The 19,593-nt window shown below is 46.0% G+C and overlaps 1 protein-coding gene across 1 annotated transcript in view; it reads left to right on the top strand.

Annotated features, from left to right (window-relative positions):
* Positions 1-19,593, top strand: part of PLCD1 (phospholipase C, delta 1) — a gene marked incomplete at its 5' end in the record, with an annotated part of 43,845 nt that overhangs the window by 174 nt on the left and 24,078 nt on the right. Inside the window, 3 exons of the mRNA XM_009997339.1 lie at positions 2,740-2,904; positions 13,526-13,754; positions 19,285-19,414. Coding sequence (XP_009995641.1) covers positions 2,740-2,904; positions 13,526-13,754; positions 19,285-19,414 — 524 coding nt within the window. The remainder of the gene's footprint in view (positions 1-2,739; positions 2,905-13,525; positions 13,755-19,284; positions 19,415-19,593) is intronic.

Here is a 19,593-nt window from a genome sequence, read left to right as displayed (position 1 = left end):
GAAGCCAGCTTGTCCCCATCCCCTCCCTGGCTTCTCTGGCTGCCCTCTGACTCACGCTCCCTGCCATCTTTGATCTTTGCTGTGCTTTCACAGCTCACCAGCCCTCTTCATCTTTCCCTCCTGCTCTTGTAAAATGCAGTGGCCTCCTTTGCTGAGTCAATTAACCTGGCCTGGTCCTCAGGCACAGTGTCCAAGGATGGGTGGGAGAGCTGCTCCCAACCCATAGTTGGATCCTCTGAAGAGGAAGGGTTGTTTTGACCCACACTAATGCACTGACTGGGCTGTGCTGGTGAGCAGGATGAAGGGCTCTGAGCTCCAGTTTGTGTCTTCAAGCTTGGAGGAGTAGAATCTGCACTTGAGCATCACCTGTTCCCATCCAGAATTTCCTGTATGACATTGGCATCACTCTTTGGGATGTCCAAAGGGACATCTGGGACATTACACATGCTGCATGGAGTGTCTGTGCAATGAAACTGCACACTTGCAGGCACCCAAAAAATGTTATGGTTTTCCTGCTTTACTTCAGTTGTCACCCTAGGATGGTATGTCCTTGTCCTAGTCCCATAATGATGCCTTGCATGGCTGGGATGTGAAAGAAGAGAGAGAATGAGACTGGGAGTCAGCAGAGAAATGTTTTGGGTGACTAGAGAGGAGGAAGAAGTGTGTTTCCTCTCTGGGAATCTTGAGGGGGTATGACACCAATGTTAGTGAGACCCAAGTTTGAGGTATCGCCTCCGTGCTTGGAAGACTTTTGCCTTGGAGAGGAAGAAGCTCAGGAGATCAAGGAGCTGTGAAGCTGTTTTTGTGTTTGTCCTTCCTCTGGGTGGTCTGACCTCTTGTCAATCCCTGAGTATGCTTGAACCTCAGCAAAACTAGGAGGGTGTCCCAGATCCCATAGCTGGGGTCAGTCTTTCACCCTTCCATGCTTTGCAAGAGATGGATTTTTAATTCTCTCCATGAGTTTCTTTCTGAGGTTTCTAGGGGAGGAAGCATTTGAATTCTCCTCCTGGGAAGCTCCTGACCAGACAAGAGGCTCAGGGGATGCTGTAGTGTGGGAAGATATTTAATTGATGAGACAGCTAATTGAATGTACAGGGAAGAGAGAGGCCACAGCCAACTTTTCAGGATCCCCAGTTCCCAATGTGGTGCTTTCAACTCTGGATGCCTCATGCAGGCTCAGCTCTGGGCACACTCCTTGGCATCTACAAAGCCAGTAAAGTGGTGTGAGCTGCTCACTGAGTGGACACTGGACACCCCGAGTGTTTCTCTCTGATGGATGCTCTCTTTAGGCCAATGTAGCCCAGTTACAAACTCATGGTGCTGTTTTTGGCTGCTGCCACCCTGACCTCCCACCTTGGTGCTCTGCAGCACCTGGCACTTCAGTTCCCTGTATGAATTGTCAGGAATTTGGGGATTTGGCCACTTGGTTCTCATGCTGGGTTTTGTTTTGCATGCAGGCCTGCAGTGATGCTTGGTAGTTTATTGCCTTGTCCTGTTCAAAAAGCAACAGTTCAAGGCAGCTGTGTCTTCCAGAGAATAATAACGCAGTGTCACAGGGGAATTCCACACTGCAATGTAAATGTTATTGCATACATCAGTTAACCTGGATTTCTGCTTTGTTAGACCCCACGTTCATTGGGAAACTTGTCAGGTGGCTGCAAGTGGCCAAGTAGTTAAGGTAAGGTTAGCAAAAATCCCCTTCAGCTGGGATTGCTTGGTCAGTACTGCAGAGTTCAATGCTGTTTCACCAGCTTTGAACCAGCCTTGCAGTGTCAGAGAGATGCAAGGTGCCTATTACAGAAAGCCCAGGATGTGCTGCTCATATTTCATGCTCTCACCCTCCCCAGCCCACACGCTCCAGATCTGTAATTAATGGTTTGTTGGAGGGACAGATTCTCCAAGGTATTCAGGTATGTGGAGGTCATATAGTGCTGAGACATTCAAAACCATGCAGAGTGCTAAATCTGTGTTTTCAAAAGCTGAGTAGATGCCTGTTGCCTCTCTAGATGTCTAAGATGCCTTCCTGAATCTAGGCTAAGATGTGGAATCTGAAGTTCCTGGAACCAGAAGGTCTGGTTACTATTACTTGGCATAGTGGCAGCCTAGTAGGGTAAGAGAGACTCTCTGGAATACTAGCTGGGCAATGAGGAGAACAGAGTTGCTACCTTACTGCTACCTTATTGGTACCTTACTGCTGTGATGTTGCCTGTCGCCAGACTTGTGTGTGTGTGTGTCCTAAGCTTCATGATGCTGATCTTCAAAATTCCCCTGTGGTTAGGAGGGGTCTGCTTGCCAGAGAAGGAAGAGAGATATCTTTGTGTATTCCTGTTTCCACAAAGGAAATTTCTTGCAGAACGGATTTGAAATCACTTGAAAGTTCCTGACAGTACTCCAACTACAAGTTATACAACTTTCTTTCCTCTGCTTTTACTGATACGTTGTTGGTTTTGTTGTAGTTTTTTGCATCCTAATATTAGACTCTATTTGCTGGGAAGCAGTTATTTTATGTTTGTAAACCATCTGAGAATTGTAATACAGAAGTCTTTGGACTCAGTCTTGAACATCTACAAGGCTCCAGCCTCTTTTGTGAACATAAAGTGTGTTGAGGCAGATTTCTGGGTCACTCTGCTCTGCACTGGTCTGTCAATGTCTGTGGTTAATGTCCTGTGGAAGGGAAGACCCTGTGAGCATCATTTATTGAGCTGCCTCTTACAACATTACCCTGCTGTTTCTCTGCAGGCCTGAAGGATGACAAGGATCTGAAGTTCCTCCTGAAAGGCAGCCAGCTGCTAAAAGTGAAGTCAAGCTCTTGGAGAAAGGAGCGTTTTTATAAGCTCCAGGAAGACTGCAAAACCATATGGCAGGAATCAAAGAAGATGCTGAGGTCTCCAGAGTCACAGATCTGTAAGTTTGCTTCATCACAGGCATGGGGCACTGTGAGCAGAAGAGCTTGGGGTGAACAAGGACCATTGTGCTTGTGGTGTAGAGGTAGGGCTTGGATCAGTGAGACCACAGGAGGTATGAAGGATCTGAGTGATGCTTCCACCTCCAGGGACAGCTGGGAGGAATCTGTCATGTCAGGAATGGCCACATTTCCCAAGCTCATGAGCTACTGCTTAAAATCTTTGTGGATTGGCTGTTTCCTCCCCAAAGCAGGAGTTCAGGTTATTCAGGTGCCCTAATGCTTGGTGTGAGACACGGTGTGAGCATCTGCACTGGGGCTGCTGGTCTGGGTGCTGCCAGGACACTGCAGTCCCTGGGAAAGCTGGCATTTAAGCCCCACAAGGGAACCTCAGAGATTTGGAGATCCAAGAGCTGACAAAGAGATGTCTCTGGGGAGGAAAGCCTGTTCTCATCCTTATCTTGGAAACTCGGGATCTGCCCCATTGTGAAAAGTCCAAAAATAGGAAAGTGACCATTATATGGACACAGGGAAAAATGATTCTGTGCCAGCATCACCCAGCTCAGGGCCATAAATTGGGACCAGAAGCTCAGCTGTGCAGTAAAAATGAGCTTATGCAGGGTGTGTATCTGTTTATATTTGTTTATATGTTTTTTCTTCTCATTTGTTATTTTACTGGCATATTTCTCCACACTAGTCACAGTCTCCTAAAGGCAGGAGGTACATTAATAATGTGGAATATATTTTCTGTCACATTGAAACATAGAACATGCTGCCTGTGTTATTTACACAACTTTTTAGGTAACAATCTCAATTAACTAAATGAAGGGTGGGTCTTCCAAATTACCCCCCTCCCACAAGCAATGATAAGATCTTCAGTTGGAGGAGTAAGGCAGCAGGGCAAAATACATTTGGTTTATAACCCTGGTGGCCACACTTTTCTTGGGCACCTCATTTAAGCCTTTTGTGTGTCCTCCCCCCATGTTTCCTATCTAGCTAGAAGGGGCTGTGGGTTAGAGGTTGTCCCTTGCTGTGTGTTCACATGCCCAGTGTGGCAGGGTCCTCATCTCAGCTGGGCTGTTGGGGCACCAGTGCAATAACCCATGTTTGCTCCCTGGGAACACCTGCTCTGTCCTGCATAAAAGCAAAGTCCTTTCCCTTGCTATAAAAAAATATTAAGGACATGAATTGAGAAGAGTGACTTTCAGAGCTTGCTTTCCTGTGCCCTGAGCCAGCAGTTTCCAAGTTATGGAGGCTGAGAGCACCTCCAGCAACATTTCTGACCCCACCTTGTCCTCTGAAGTAAATGGGAGGGCGTCCTTGTGCTGTGGCTCCAGGGACCTTGACACCTCCTTGGAGGAGCTCTGGTTGAACCTATTGCCTCCATCCCTGGGGTGGAGGCATGGAGAGTTGGTGCATCTGTAACTATTTTATATGCTGAGCTGCAATAAAAGCCCTGCAGGGAGATCAGGTCCTTTGAGCTGGGTGTCAGGCACAGGCTGGGAGTGTGTCTGCGTGGGTGTGGATTTACTGCACTCAAGATACACTTTGCCAAGTGGCCACAACCAGTGTTGCCACAGAGCCAGTGCCACTGCAGGAGGCAGAACTTGCAGTGCCATGGGAGTGTCCTCAGTGCAAAGTGAAGATGGACTAACCTTGCCTACTGACTTACACCCACATGAGCTCCGTAACACCTCTGTGCATGCACACCTGGCTCCTGGGAAGGTGAGAAGCTGTGCTGGCAGTTGTGGCACAAGCTTTTGGGAGGGTTGGAAAACCACCTCGAAGCTGCTTTCAACAGGTGCTGTTGAAACACCTGAACCTGGAGGTCAACAAGAGAGATGAGTACTGGGCTGATGCCTGCCCAGTCCCGAGCCATAACCCCAAGGAAACCTGTTTTCCCATGACTTTCTCTATTGTTGAGACCTTCAGTTCCCAAGTTTTCACAGTGATTGCTGGGTTTGAGTTTCTTTCTAGTGCTTTTAGCTTCACCAGGCTGCTTTGGGTGGAGGTGTAGAGAGGATCACCCCTGGTTAGTGGTGTGTGTCCCCTCTCAGGCTCTGCCACTTCGGCTACCTTCTCATTTGGTCTGGTGTGTGGAGGCAGCCAAAGCAGAGGAAGAGTGCAGAGCCATGATTTGATACCCCAAAGGAGGGATTTCAAGGCGGGTGTCTCCAGAGGGCCACCCTTCCTTGTTAACAGACAGTGACTTTGCCCACCAGTACAAAGCCTTTCTAAAACTGCAGATAAGTGGCCTTTTTTTTAGGAAGGAAGAAGAATGAGCAGGATGGAAACTGGGAGGTTTTTGCAGCAGGTCCAATCTTATCTGCAGCAGTGCTGAGAGCAAGCAGATGGAGGCACCTCAGAGGAGCAGAGCCTGGGTAGGGTAAGGGTTATGGTTTTGTTTGGACAGTTTCCTGTTATTCCTGTTACTGTTCATATGATCATACAGAAAAACTATTTGTAAACCATTGTGTGGTGGTGTCTAGTAGATAAAGCTGGGGACTGCCAAGGTTTAGGCAGAAGAATCTCAGATGCTTGAAGTTAAAAAGACCCCCAACATATCAGGGTTGTCACAGGCACAGAGGTTGCCTGGATCTGATACAGGGAGTACAACCAGTGCCTTCCTTTGTTGTCTTTATTTTAAACAACTGGAAATTTAGATTGGATGTTGTGTTGAAAGCTCTATTACCCACGGGGCTTGTTGGGATATAGGCTGCCATTTCAATATTGTTTCTAAGCAGGTAACAATTTTTTCCTTATTATCCATAATCCATTATTTTTCAGTATGTTCTATTTAGGCCCAAGGAAACAGGGTTTTTTTCCAAAATCTCTTGAAGCATCTTAAGTGGTCAGTTTTCCAACCAACATATTATATCCTGTGTGTACTCTCTTGTCAGCTTCCCCAGAAACACAGGAGTGCTGGACATGAAAGGCTGCACAAAAGCACCTTTAAAAAATTCTGTTTTCATTATTTCCTGCTACATCCTGTGTCTGAGCTGCATTCCTGGCCCATAAACACACTGCTGTTCTCTGTTGTCTTAGAAGTGGATGCTTCTTTGGCCCACCAGCCTTTTACACATGGCAGAGCTTTCTCCCTAGGATGAGAAAACAAGGTTCGAGTGGCAGGATTAACACTTTTGGGGCAAATAAAAGGTTTGTGCCAGGAGGCTGGTAAATAACCAATTCAATCAGAGCCAGTTCAATCAGAGCCAGTTTACTCCTGAGCATCACTACAGTGGGAGGGGAGCCAGAGAGGCTTGTGTTCAAAGAGCAGCAACCTGTCCATAACTCTGTCTTGTTTAGTTGTGGTCAAATACTAGTTCTCATCTATGTGAAAAAAAACCAACAAAACACAACAAAAAAAGAGCAAAAAGGCTTGTGCTGCTTTCAGTGAAATTGATTTTTGAAAATCTTTTCTTAACCCAACTGAAATCCCTAGTGTGAGCTCACTTAAGCCAGGCTCAATCCCTTTAAAAACTGCCTGAACATGGGGATTTGTAGGGATGGGTGAAAACTTTCCAGTGGAACATCCTTTTGAGCGTTTGGTGAAGAAACAGAATAGCCAGAGCCAGAAGGAAAAAAGTGAGTTGCTCAGATGTAGGGGTGCTGCAGTGGAGCCCTGGAGAAGCTGGTGCTTTGCTGCCTCCTGCCTTCTTCCTCTGCTGGAGGGAGGCCCAGGGAGATGACGTTTCCTGTGACAGCCATGAGTGAGCTCCACACACAGCACCAAGGGTGACTCACTGGGGTTGCAGTGTTGAGTCACGAGCAGTGAAGGCAAGAAAGACATTTAGGAGTTTTGGCTCAAATGTTTCTACTTCTGGCCAAAAGCATCACTTTAAAACTATTATTGTTGTGGGTTTTTTTGGGATCAATTAATGGAGATGAGCTAAATTCAGTTGCACAATGAATGTTGCAAGTGTTGATTGTATTACTTAAAGTAATGAAGCTGATATTTTGATCTAATGATAAATTACCCTCATTATTTAAAAGGCACAGAATTTGTTGCAGTTCCTCTGACTTCTGATACAATTATAGGATATTTTTTGCATAGTTTAAACATAGTACAAAAGCTTTATGTTTATAGCCTACTACCAGCGTTCAGCAGAAAACGTTTTCCTTCATTTTTGAGTTCTTGTGAAATTTAGGAATGCCCTTAAAATGCCATGTGAGGAACATACCATACTATTTTTGAGGAAGAATGAACAATTGTCTCCATTGAATTAATGTCCTGAACTTGCCTGTGGAAGAACAGAAAGGAAATGGTACTTGCTTTGTGCTCGCTCAAGTCAAGACCCGAAAACTTTAAATTGGTCCTGATAAGTGCCTGAAGTCAACAGAAACTCTCAGCAACCTGTGTGCACACAGCAGGCAGTTGTCTGCACTGACAGCTTCCTTCTGGAGCTGGTTAGGCAGTTTCTTTAGGAATCATTATTTCATGGTCAGACATGTATTTGTCCCTGGAAAAATATTTGCTGATGTGAATGTGTTATGCAAGGCAGCCATCAGCTGTGAAAACAAAACCCTCTGTCTGTGGGTCTCATTAGTTTTTATCAGAATCACTCAACCCATAAACCAACTCATTTCAAGTGCAGAGCTGCCTGTTTATTCAATTTCATTTTGAATCAGGCCACTGCATACGTTGCTGGGACAGTTTTCACTGCAAGCAGCACGCTGACAAATATTGACCTTATTCTCCCTAGCAGATGTTAAATGCAAAGGCAGAACTGTTGAGAGCCTGAAATCCAAACTGAGCAGCACTGTAATGGCAGGAGAAGTAGGAACCTGTTGCAGAAATAGTTTGCAGGGCCCTGATTGTGATGTGTGGAAGGAATGTAAATAGAGATTACTCTGTTTACATCAACGCCCCAAGCTGTGATGGGTAGACAGAAAGCCTGGGTGAAGATCTTATATTAAAAGGTAATTCCAAACAACCTGTAAAATGTCAGCTGGTGACACACACCAGCAGTCAGGGCAGACTGCTGTGCAGCAGATCTCCAGTTAAAACAACATGCTGAGCAAGTCAGTGGAGGGTGAGGGAGAAGAAGAGAACGGATGAGGAATCAGCAGCTGCAACCTGCAGTAATTGATCCACAGGGAGGTGAGAGCACAACACGGTCAAGGCTAAGAAGGCACAGCACAGTGGGGCTCGTGCTGAACCCACCCTTGAATCATTACCTTAAAGCATCCCTTAGGGATGAAGGTGATGGATAGCCTTTGGTGTTCCCGCTCCAGGGCCCTGACAGTGCTCCAGCTCCTGCTGATGACACAGGCCCTGCTCCCTCCTGCCTTTGGCCATGAGCATCAGCCACCTGTGGCGAAACTGAAATCAACCCAACTGCTTTTCCTGGGGTGAAACCAAAGGGAGAAGCAGCACACAGTGCCAGCCTGCCCCACCTGCTCTGTGTCTTGTGAAATCCAGGTCGTCTCCCTGCAGCCATCCCGGCTGGCAGGGCAGTCCTGGGGTCAGGTAGCAGCTTTCATCTCTTCCCTGACAAGATGCTAAACCAGCTGGGCTGAGCAGCAGCTGGGGAAGGTCTGATCTCTCTGCAGACACCCAGCATGGTCTGCAGGTACCGTGCCAGCTCTGAACGGCTGAGAACATTCCTTATCTGCAGCACCTGACAGTAAACAGGAGTGACTTATTGAGACAATTACAGTGGGATGGAGTAACTCAACGTGACCAAATGTCACATTGCAGAGATCACTTGCTAATGACAGGGAGGTAGGATAAGGAAAGGGAAGGATCTGATGAGTCTTCCCCCCCCCAGATTGCAAAAGCTGCCCACCTGCCCTCATGAGTAACTGCAGGCTGGCAGTTTTGGCAGTGCCCCTAAGTGTCTACACATTGACCCTCCTCTCCCTCTTTATTAGCAATGCCACAGGGAAGGAGAAGCACCTTTTGGTTCCTGTCTTACACATTCTCAGTGGTTTGCAGGAGATGCAGGTGTGGTTCCTTGTTCTCTCTGTTTTTTTTTTTTTTTAGTAAGACACAATATTTCCTCTCCAAGGGCTGCCTGTCAAACAGGAGGAAGGCAAAGAGTTACTGCTGTCTACCTCCCTTCTTCCTTTCCCTGTATGATCGAATCATAGAATAATTTTGGTTGCAAAAGACCCTCGTGATCATCAAGTCCAACTGTTAACCCAGCAGTTCCAAGTCCACCACTAACCCATGGCCCTAAGCACCACATCTACATGGCTTTTAAATACCTCTCAGTCGACTTGATCCTATTCTTTGGAATTACCAGCGTGTTTTACTGCCCATGCTTTCTGCACAGTCTGGCCATTTCATCTGAGGATCAGTGGTGGGAAACAGGATGAAGAGGCCAATGGCCAGAGCTCATCTCTCAGACAAGTGCTCAAATCATTAGGCACCTTGTCAGGCTTGTCCTTCTGGCTCTTCAACACTTGTGGTTTTGGCTGCTCAATGGCTCATGGCACATACGTGTAGTTCGGGTGCACTCTTGAAGCTCGGGAGCTCTGGGATTACAGTTTGTAGGGTGATGGGGAGATTGAATTTATGTCCTTCTACTGCTTCCTGCTGGAACGGCTCTCACACAAATGGTTCTCCCCTCTCCACATAGGCCTGAAATCCTTCCACTGAGGTGTGTTTGGGGGCACCTCATGGAGCTTAGGTCCTGCTGGAGGGGAGTGGGGAGCCTTCTGTAGAGGGGAGAGACTAACTTTTGGGACATAGGGGAGCTTTTGGGTCAGGCAGAGGCTCAGGTGAAGCTCTGCACTTGCTCAGCAAGGTTTTGTGGGTCATTGGTTTGGACCTGGGTACTTGCAGACTCTGTGTGTCTGGTTACAGGCACATCCGTGTGAATCACAGCTTTTGCTCCTCTGTGAGAGGAACTCCTTGTGCTAACAGGAAGCTCCTTGAAAGCCACAAAGAGAGAAATCCAATTAGAAAGAAAGACCCAAAAGATACTTGTAGGTTGTTTGAAAACCTCATGGCTCTCAAAACTGCCCTTCTGCATCCTCTGGGCCCGACCTGTACCTGCTGCTAACGCCGTGGAGGGTGGAGGAGGAGGGCACAGGGCTGAGACTCAGCAAGGGAGGAGCACAAGGGCAGTACCCAGTGATAAAAAATGATTCAAAAGAGTCCTCATATCTCCCTGGGACTAATTCAGTTTCACTGGCGCCAGGCAATGCTGCTGTATGTCCACATGAGCAGGGAGCCATTGGCACTGGCCGAGCAGCATCCGCAGCAGCCAGGGAGGCTGCCTGGGGTATAACCTGTTGGGACTCAACTTCTTGAGGCCAGGAAGGACACAAGTTTCCTTGTGTTTTGGGCTTTACACAAACCACCTCTTCAGCAGACATAAACACCCAGGAGAAGGAGATGCAGAGTTTCCAAATTCCCTTCTGCTCATGGTTACCTCCCCACCGTGGTGTGATGGGGAAGGAGCAGGGATGTTGCAGGTGTATGTGATTCCTGGGTGTTTGCTGTAAGTGTTCCCCTGCTGTGAAACGTCTGTGTCGCCCAGTTATTTCTGATTTCTCCTTGCAGAGAGCTCAGCTGAGCCCACAGTTGTTTTGGGACTGCTAACACAGCACTCTCACTGCCCAGGAACAGCTGATATTATACTCATGCTGGGTTAAGATTTTCCAGAAAAGAGATAACATTTGCAGATGGCTTGGGCTGACTCCTTTGGCTCAAGTTTTTTATTGATAGATGAAAGCAGGACACACAACCAAGCCATGGAAAGCTTTAAAAAGTGTCCTCCCTTACCCTACTTCTTTAAGAGCTCCTGTGATTATACTTCACCTCCTTGTCTCTTGTGTGACTACAATGGGCACCAATCTGTTCTTCAGTTCTCCTTGTACCTCTTCTGCACAGAGGAGCTCTGTGCCCTCTATCATCCCCTACTCAGCATACCCCACAGAGATCAAGGCAGATACAGGTTTTCAATCTTTTTCCTCCCACACAGCCCTTTTCCAGCGGGTTCACTTTGCCAGATAACAGTTTCCAAAGAATCCATTCTAAATTTCCAGTATTTAACATCAGATTTTCTAGCCTTGGAAACTCTAGGCTGTTGCCAACCCAAAGTTTAGGGATTGATTGCACAAGCAGACTAGCTAGCCATTCTGAAGGGACAATAACTCTTATGAGCCAAGCAGTGGTGAGCACTTGGCAGGTGGTGAGGAACAACAGGATGATCCTTCCACTTGCACTGCCATAACCAGAGGAGACTGGGAGTGGAAGAGAATCACCTACTTATGGACCACCTGCATGGCACACATCTGACTGTGAGATGCTCAGCCTGGTCAGTGGTCCACTGTGCCATGGGTTAAGGGTGTTATTTATCTTACTCTAAAGATTTTGTCTAAATAGGACAGAATATTTGTGCTCCACAAGCTTCTTTTTTCCCCTCTCACTGACTATAAAAGGAGCCTACCTAAACTTTAGACTTTTTGAGTGAACTGGATCCATCCAAACATGACAGCATCCTTTACATGAAGGGTGTAGATCTACCTAAGGCACCTATCACTGTAATTTGCCCAGTGTCCCAGTTAACAGGCAAAATCACCAGCAAGGCTCTCCATTAGCTGCCCAGCAGCAAGGGAGTTGCAGCCCTTTTATTTCAAGGATTATTTTAGTGTTCAAAACAATAAAATTTCACTCAATAGTAAATTGGCCAGATAACATAATTCCACAGCAGCCCAACCCAAGCTTCTCCTCCCCTCCAACTGATCAACTGTTGACCTTTATGAAGAGATAATAAAAGACCACACAAAGATAATTGCTCCTAATTATCTGGGAGGAGCTTTGCTGGCTCCAGGGAGGTCCTGTATAGGAACCAAAACAGCAAAGTGCTGTGGAAGGTGTTTGACCACCCCAACATGTGGTGGGAATTTAAAGCAAATGTCAGATGTTGATTTTGGAAAGTCACTGATTTCCGAAGACTGAAGTTTTGGGTGGTGGGTTTTGTTGTGTTTGGGGTTTTTTTGTTTGGTGGGTTTTTTTCCCCCCAGCATCTGAACATCATCGTGACTGTTCTGGGAAAAAAAACCCACAAAAAACCAAAAAAACAGGGAATGTTTTCAAACTCTTAAGGAGTGCCTGATGAATTTTAGATGATACCAGGGCAGCCATGCTAAAAATGTGCAGGGTGGATACCAAGTTGTGTTTTTCTACAGTGTTGACTTTGAATGAACTGGGCCTTTTAATAGTGAAATTTCACCAGTTTAAATGAAGGAGTGGATGAAATGGGTGATTAAAGCCAAGTTTCTCCCATTCAGCTGGGGATATTTTACACTCACATACTGCTTTTCAATAAAGGTCCTTCAGGAGAAGCACAAATAAAGTTGATCTCACACATCTGTGACACAGGAAATAATTTTTGCCTGTAATTTAAAATCTGAGGTAAGGAGAAGTTAAGCAATTTTCTTTCCAAATTCCTGTTATTAATTTTTTTTTTTTTTGCATGCTTGTTACAGGAGATGAATATCTCTCAGGTGTGTTGCTTTTTCTAGGTGTTCCCTGAGATGGTGTTGGTAGATGTTTGCAAAATGTTAACTGGTCTGTCTCTCACCCAAGAAAATGCAATGAGACTTTCTCAGTTAGGGTTTGTGGCTCCAACAGATGTTTCCAAACATTTCTGCCATTTATTGTGGGTCGGTGCCATCCCTACTCTGGTATTAAGTAGCATCAGTCAAATGTAGTTTAGGAGTTTATGCCCTTTCCTCTCAGTCCTTTGTGATGTGTTAAGTGGTCCATGAAAGACAAACTGAGGCTGTGCCTGCTGCTGGGAGCTTGCCTGATCTCAGCACAGTTTGAGGGCACTTGCATGCTCTCAGGGGTGATGGGGGAGTGTCTCTGATACCTACATTTGTTCAATAATGGAGCCTCTTGAATGCACTACTCTTTCTGGCTTGCCTTGTGTGTGCAGTTTGCAAAATTGATCTGACTTCAGGGCTCGTTTCCACTTGCTGAGGGGCAGAGATGGAAACAGGGAAGTGATTTCCTTCCTTACAGCAAAGAGGATCAAGTCGACCCTGGACAGGGATGAGGATGGAGGTTGGGTGACACCAAACTGCTCTGAAATGTTTGTCTTTGCTTGTCTAATTTGCACTAGTGCGACTGAGAAGAATATATGTGATTGTTACTTTTACCTTCTCACTGTCTTGCAAACTAAGGAATGACTGTTTTGATCCCTGCCCTCCTCTTCCTGAAGTCACCTCTCATTTCCCTGGGATGTTCACAGGGAGGCACAGATCCACTCTCCCCACTCTCAAAGAGGGGTTGAGATCAATCCAGGGATGTTCCAAGGACTGGAATTAAATTCTTGGCAGTGATTTATATCTCATAAAAAATGATATCACAGCACAGCATCTAGTTCATCTTCTGCTTCTTTGCTGAATGAAAAACACGGGGAGGTTTTTTGTTTCGTTGGGGTTTTTTTTGGTGGGTTGTTTGTTGGGTTGTTTTTTTTTTGTTGTTATTTTAATTTCTTGCTCTTCTCCTCCTTTTGATTTCAACTTTCTGAACGTTTGGGGAAGGGAACCCTCCAGAGGCTGCAGGGAAAGGAGAAAGTGTAATTTCTTCATATCCCCTCAGCAAGCAGAGAGATAAGGCTGAGCCCCTGCTGACAGCAGGCTCTGCTTTTCTCTCCACAGTCTCCATCGAAGATATTCGGGATGTGAGGTCAGGCCATAAAACAGAAGGGATGGAAAAATACGCCAAGGATGTCCCGGAGTATCGCTGCTTTTCCATCATTTTCAAAGACCAGAGGAAAAACCTGGACCTCATTGCCAGCTCAGAGGACGATGCCAACCACTGGATCTCCGGCCTCGCCAAGATCATCGCCCACAGCAACTCCATGAACCAGAAGCAGAAACTCCAACAGTATCCTTTGCCTTGTGTAGTGATCAAGCACACACAAAGATGCACTTGTCTTTCTCCGTGGGTGGAGATAGTGGACTAACCCCATTCTTTTCCTTCCCATTGGCCCTGGGCACTGAGTTTTCTCTCTGTGCACCCAGGCAAACTCCCTGGTTTCCAATGCTCTTTGTGTTCCCCCCTGTATTTTTAGAGTGATACAAGCAGGATTCAGGCTTCACATTGCTCCTTAAGCAGAGAATTGCCTCTTTCAGAGAGCTCCAGATAAAACAATCATTTTTTTGCTTTCTTCAGGGGTCTGTTTCACTTGCATTGCAGTAAACTCCAGGACAGGCACTTCTTGGCAAGGCATGAAAAGCCTGTCCTGTTCATCATGTTTCTCAGTAATACAAGGCCAGGGAACTGATTCTTCTCTTTTAACTACCAAGTTTACTCTGGGGCAGCTCCACTGACTTGATGAAATTACTCCTTATATTTGCCTCAGCAGGGGGGGGGAAGTTTTGCCCCAAAAGAAGTTGCATTTGCTCTTGTGACAATGCAGAGATCAGGAAGGAAAAGCAGCAGAGCAGAAAAAAAGAGTGAACTTCTTGTGAAATGGAGAGTTGAGTCAGTTATTGGGTGAGATCCTGACTCTGCTGAATTCACAGGGAATTTTCCCTGTGGCTGCATTTCACTCAATAAGTTGCTTTGCAATCACAGGGCTCACATCCATATATAAAGAGAGAGTATCTGTGGGTGCAGTTTTGGGTGGGTTTTCAGCAGTTCCTGTGTGTCTGAGGCCCTGTCTGTGACATATTAACCTGTTGGCTGATTTCACCCTGATTTGACAGAGCCAAAGCAGGCATAAAGTATTAAATTCCTTTAAGTATCACAAAGACAGGCATCCAGTTATCAGGGAGGAAACCAGATAGTGCTCTCAGAGAGAGAAAGCTCCATGAGCTTCATGTTCAGCATCAAAGCATCTGTGGAGAGGAGGGGAGATGCAGAATCCTCAGTTGGGGAATATCACAAAGGTGGAGTCTGAGCCTGAGCAGGCACCAGGAAGTCTTGCAAGGCATCACTCCATGTAGGTTCTCTACTGGGGAATAATGTACTGCTGTTGAAGGAGGTGGCACATAAATGCTGGGCTTTCATCAGGCTTTACTCTTCTGTGCATTCTCTGATGTCTGATAAACACTTGCACAACCATAGAGCTGTTCTGATGGATGTAAGGACATGGAGCTCCTGGAGCAAGTCCAGAGAAGGGCAACGAAGATGCTCAGAGGGCTGGAGCAGCTCTGCTCTGGAGACAGGCTGGGAGAGCTGGGGCTGTTCACCTGGAGAAGAGAAGGCTCCAGGGAGACCTCATAGTGGCCTCCCAGTGCCTGAAGGAGTTACAGAGAAGCTGGGGAGGGGCTTTACACAAGGGATAATGAATTAGAACTGGAAGAGTGGAGATTGAGGTTAGACATTAGGAGGAAATCCTTTTGTGTGAGGGTGGTGAGAGCCTGGCCCAGGTTGCCCAGGGAAGCTGTGGCTGCCCCATCCCTGGCAGTGTTGAAGGGCAGGTTGGATGGGGCTTGGAGCAACCTGAGCTGGTGGGAGGTGTCCCTGCCCATGCAGGGAGGTTGGAACTAGATGATCTTTAAGGTCTCTTCCAACCCATTCTATGATTCTGTGATGTGCATGAGATGCTGTCTTTATCTCCTTCACTACAAATGTCTTTTTGGATGTTTTTTTCAAGCTCTAAGTGGTAAAGTCATTCCTCAGCATATTATCAGTTGTGTTTCCATGGTGGTGAGGAGCAGTTCCTAGACAAGTTGAAATGTTGAAACTTTGGTGCTGTTGGAAATGTTTCCCTTTGGCAGTTTTCCTTTTAAATGCAAAGGCTTCCCCAACCCCACAGTGTGTGGGGCAAATCTGGGCTGCAGAAGGTTGTCCCTGGAACATGTCAAATTGAATATATTGCTGAAAAAGTTCCCAATAAGAAGAGACAAGATTGCTAAGGGGGGAAAATAACAATGACATTTGCAAGGGAAGAAGGCTGTAAATTTCCAGTGTGGAAAAGTGCCTCTCTGTCTTTGGAAAGCAGAATTGAAGCTAAATAGGGTGGGTAAGCAAGCTGTATTTCTGGAAGAGTAATTACTGTGCAGTGCTGGCTTCCAATCTGGGATGGTCTCAGGCCGTTTAACGTAACCTGGAATTACAGAACAGCATGATTTCTCATTTGAAATTTGATGATGTTTAATTAAAGCCTGGGGTTTTAAATTTAGTCTGTCTTCACTGGGTTTGCTTGGCAGCGTGGGCTTACTCAGATCTGCCTGAAACCTCAGAAGTGTGCTGTGCATCTGTGAGCACAGAAGGGGAAGAGTCAGGAGATAAGGAGAAGTGTTGGGTCCCCTGCCTGTCCCCCATGGCTGGAGCAGTGTGTCTTTTCCAGCCTCCAAAACCTTGCAAAGCGAGCAAGGAATGTACAAGAGTTTGAAAACAAGTGTTGAAAGCAAAAACCTTGCTGCTTTTGGATAGGGTTTGTTTAGTTTATAGCACAGTGGAGTTGCTTGTGGCAGCAAGGGGCTCGGTTTAGTGTCTTGTGTGTCCTTTCCAGTCCTATATTCCTACAAAGACAAAACTCCCACGTGCTTCTGGTGTTCTTATACCTACAATACTGTTTTATTAAGCCTCAGATTCAACCCTGCAACAAGCTGGCATAGGTTATTTAGCAAATATTGCAGGTATGTGTGTGGGGAGGACTTTAAACCAGAAGAGACAGGGCACTTTTCATCTGAGTCGTGTGGCACCATCTGCCTCAGTTCTGGGATTTATGTGTGGCTTTTTCTTCTGCTTGGAAATCACTTACCAGAAGTTTTTACCAGCATTTCTGTTTCTGAGCACATTCATGGGGTATCTGCCAGCTAGATTCAGTCATCCCTCTCTGGTTTCTAATAGAAAGCTGGTAGCCCTGGAGCTGGCAGATCCTTTCAAAACAAGAGGCAGGAAGCAGGCTCTCTCTGGGTGTATACAGGAATGGGAACAGCTTTTTCCTAGTCCACCCAAGCCCAGATAGGTATGTGAAGTGAAAGGAAAACCCACAAGCAGGCCTGCAAAATGGTGTTTGTATGAGATGAGAAGAATTCCAGTTGAAGTCCTTAGTTGATGTGGCTCCTCTGGGCTCTGAAACCTGAGGGTGTCCAGGGCTGCTTGGGTGTTTTGGGGCTGAACACTGCTGTTTGCTGGAAGGACAGACAGGGCCCACAGTTGTCTGTAGTCTCCTTTTTCTCTCTTTGCTGCTTGTCCTTGCAGGGAGAGGACCTGCTGTGGGTCTGTCCTCTCTGTGAGCTCTGATTTCCCTCCTGCATTGCTCAGCCTCTCTGAGGGGGATGTAACAGGAGGGCATCCTCTGTTTGCAGGCAGGACCTGGGCATACTCTTTTGCAGGTGCATTTACTACACACATATTGCCTTCCAGAGTCAGCTCTCATAGAATCATTCTGGTTGGAAAAGACCTTTAAGATCATTAAGTCCAACCATTAGCCTGACTCTGTTGAGTCCAGTGCTAACCATGTCCCTCAGCACCACATCTACATGCCTTTTAAACACCTTCAGGGATGGTGATTTAACCACCTCCCTGGGCAGCCTGTTCCAGTGCTTGATGAAGATATGTGCATGACCTTTGGCTGCCCATGATCAGTGGAAATGACCGTAGACTTTAAAAAATAAGATGGATCTTTTTATATTTTTTTTTTTTGCCATGGTTGGAGCAAAAAGAGTAGTTTCTACACACAGTTAGTGTTCCCCAACCTTCTGCTCACCTCTAGCTGTGACAGGCTGGGTTTCCTCGTTGCTCACTCGCTTTACTCCTGCCTGTTATTTTTAGGGAAGGCTGTGAAGGAGAGCCAAGGTGCAGGGGTCAGCTCTGAACAGGTGACACTGCTGTTGGCACCATGTTGACATGCTGAGCAGATGCCCCTTGGAGCACAGCTGGTGGAGGGGGGGTGTTTTCCACCCTGGGGAAGGTGGTGATGTCCTCCCAGCAGAGCATCCTCTGTGCATGGGAGCTTCATGACTCAAATTTGTTTTTCTGGGAAGAATCAGTCCAAGCCAGACCGTGGTTCAGGGCCCTGGAGTGTCCTTGGGAGCTGAGGGAAATGTAGCCTCTCTTTATTTTGGTTTCCATGTCCAAAGAAGGGGAATATTAATATTACCAGGCTAAGATGGATGCAGTGTGAGGTCATTGCTTAGCACCTGCCAAGATTTTTTTTTAAAAACAGAAAGCTCAGCTTTCCATGAGACAAACAATACTTACAAACAGTTTACACATAGTTCAGAAATATTTGAATGCAGTGGTAGCTCTGGTGAATACTCTGTGTCAGCCCCTAAGGCTGTCAGTTAATGTCCTTTTTTGGGATTATTTTGAAAGGCCCAGTTAAAATGTTATGAAACTATTTACCTCAGCTGGTATTTGCTAATCCTGGGGTTTACTCTGCTTAACAACCAGATTAGACATTGTTAACATGTTGGGTTTTTTTTGTTGGAAGCAATGCTTCCTGTGAAAGACATTGAGGGTTATATTCTTGGAGATCAAATTGCTATTTCAGTTGTTTTCCTGTTGAAAAATAGGAGATTCTTCTGGATCTTTGTTTGACACTAAAGAAAATTAGAGAGAAACGGTCCCCTTGATGCAAAAAGGATCTTGTGTTTTTGTTTGTGTGTTTGGAACTGCAAGGTATCTCCACTGTCTTAACATTTTCCCAAGAGATTACAAGAGCATGGGAGACCAAATTTAAATTAACTGACATCACATTGAAAAGCTCATTTTTTATAGTAATTACTCCAGAACCATCGACATACTAAAGTTATTCTAAACCAAGCTCTTAGGAGCTATTATAATAGTATGGTAGAGATCCTGAGCATTTTACCATGGGAAGCCAAGACCCACAGAGTTTAATTTGATTCTGCTCACAATGACATTCTCAAGACATATAGGTTGAAATCCATAAATAAATACAGAAGGTGGCTAAAAAAAATAACAGTATTGCTTTTTTTTTTTTTTTTTGGGGTGGGGGTGTTTCTTTTTTGAGAATCCCTGTTGAGTGTTCACCTTGATGTACTGAATATTGATCAAATCTCTAGCAATCAGTCTATCCACTTGGGAGCTCCTCTACCCCACTTTTCATTCCTCCTCTGTCCCCTTTTTAACAGTCTGGAGCAGAATATACTTTCCATCATAAAAGAGTAATTAGGCTGTTTTATGATGTAGCTGTGGCCAGAAGCTCCTGCAGGGTAGAGAGAGTGGATCCAGCCTTGGCCAGATGGTGAAAAGCTTCTCCTGGGTCACTGTCACTTGCGTGACAACATTTTGCTTCTGCCAAAGCATCATTTTGCTCTTTCAGAGCAGAAGGTGCCACGATGGAAGCTGGTCAGTGGTAACATGTTGATTTGCAGCAGCTGGAGAGTTGGTTCAGAGTCTTTATCCTCTTCCCCCCCACACCATGGGCAGCAGAAGGGTGGTATTTAGAGTAGGCATTGACCTGGAAGGTTTTCCTTACATCATTCTGCAGCTGGATTCATACCTGCCTGCGGAAAGCTGATAAAAACAAAGACAACAAGATGAGCTTGAAAGAGCTCAAGAACTTCCTGAAAGAAGTGAACATTGAAGTCGATGACTATCATGCCAAGAAGATTTTCCAGGTAATAAGAGTAAGGAGGTACAGTGTTTGCTGTTGGCTGAGGTCAAGGTCTCACACAGCTTTCAGCTTTGGTTGGAGACCTAAGCTAAAGTGAACTCCTAGCAGCTTTTCTCATACCCAGGAAGGACTCTTGGTTTTTGGTGCTCCACAGATTCCCACTAACATCCAAGTTAGGCCAGC

This window comes from Chaetura pelagica, unplaced genomic scaffold (assembly GCF_000747805.2).
Source record: "Chaetura pelagica isolate M959 unplaced genomic scaffold, ChaPel_1.0 scaffold184, whole genome shotgun sequence".
Classification (NCBI taxonomy): Eukaryota; Metazoa; Chordata; class Aves; order Apodiformes; family Apodidae; genus Chaetura; species Chaetura pelagica.
Note: the sequence above shows the minus strand (reverse complement) of the source record. Positions and strands in the feature narration are given on the sequence as shown.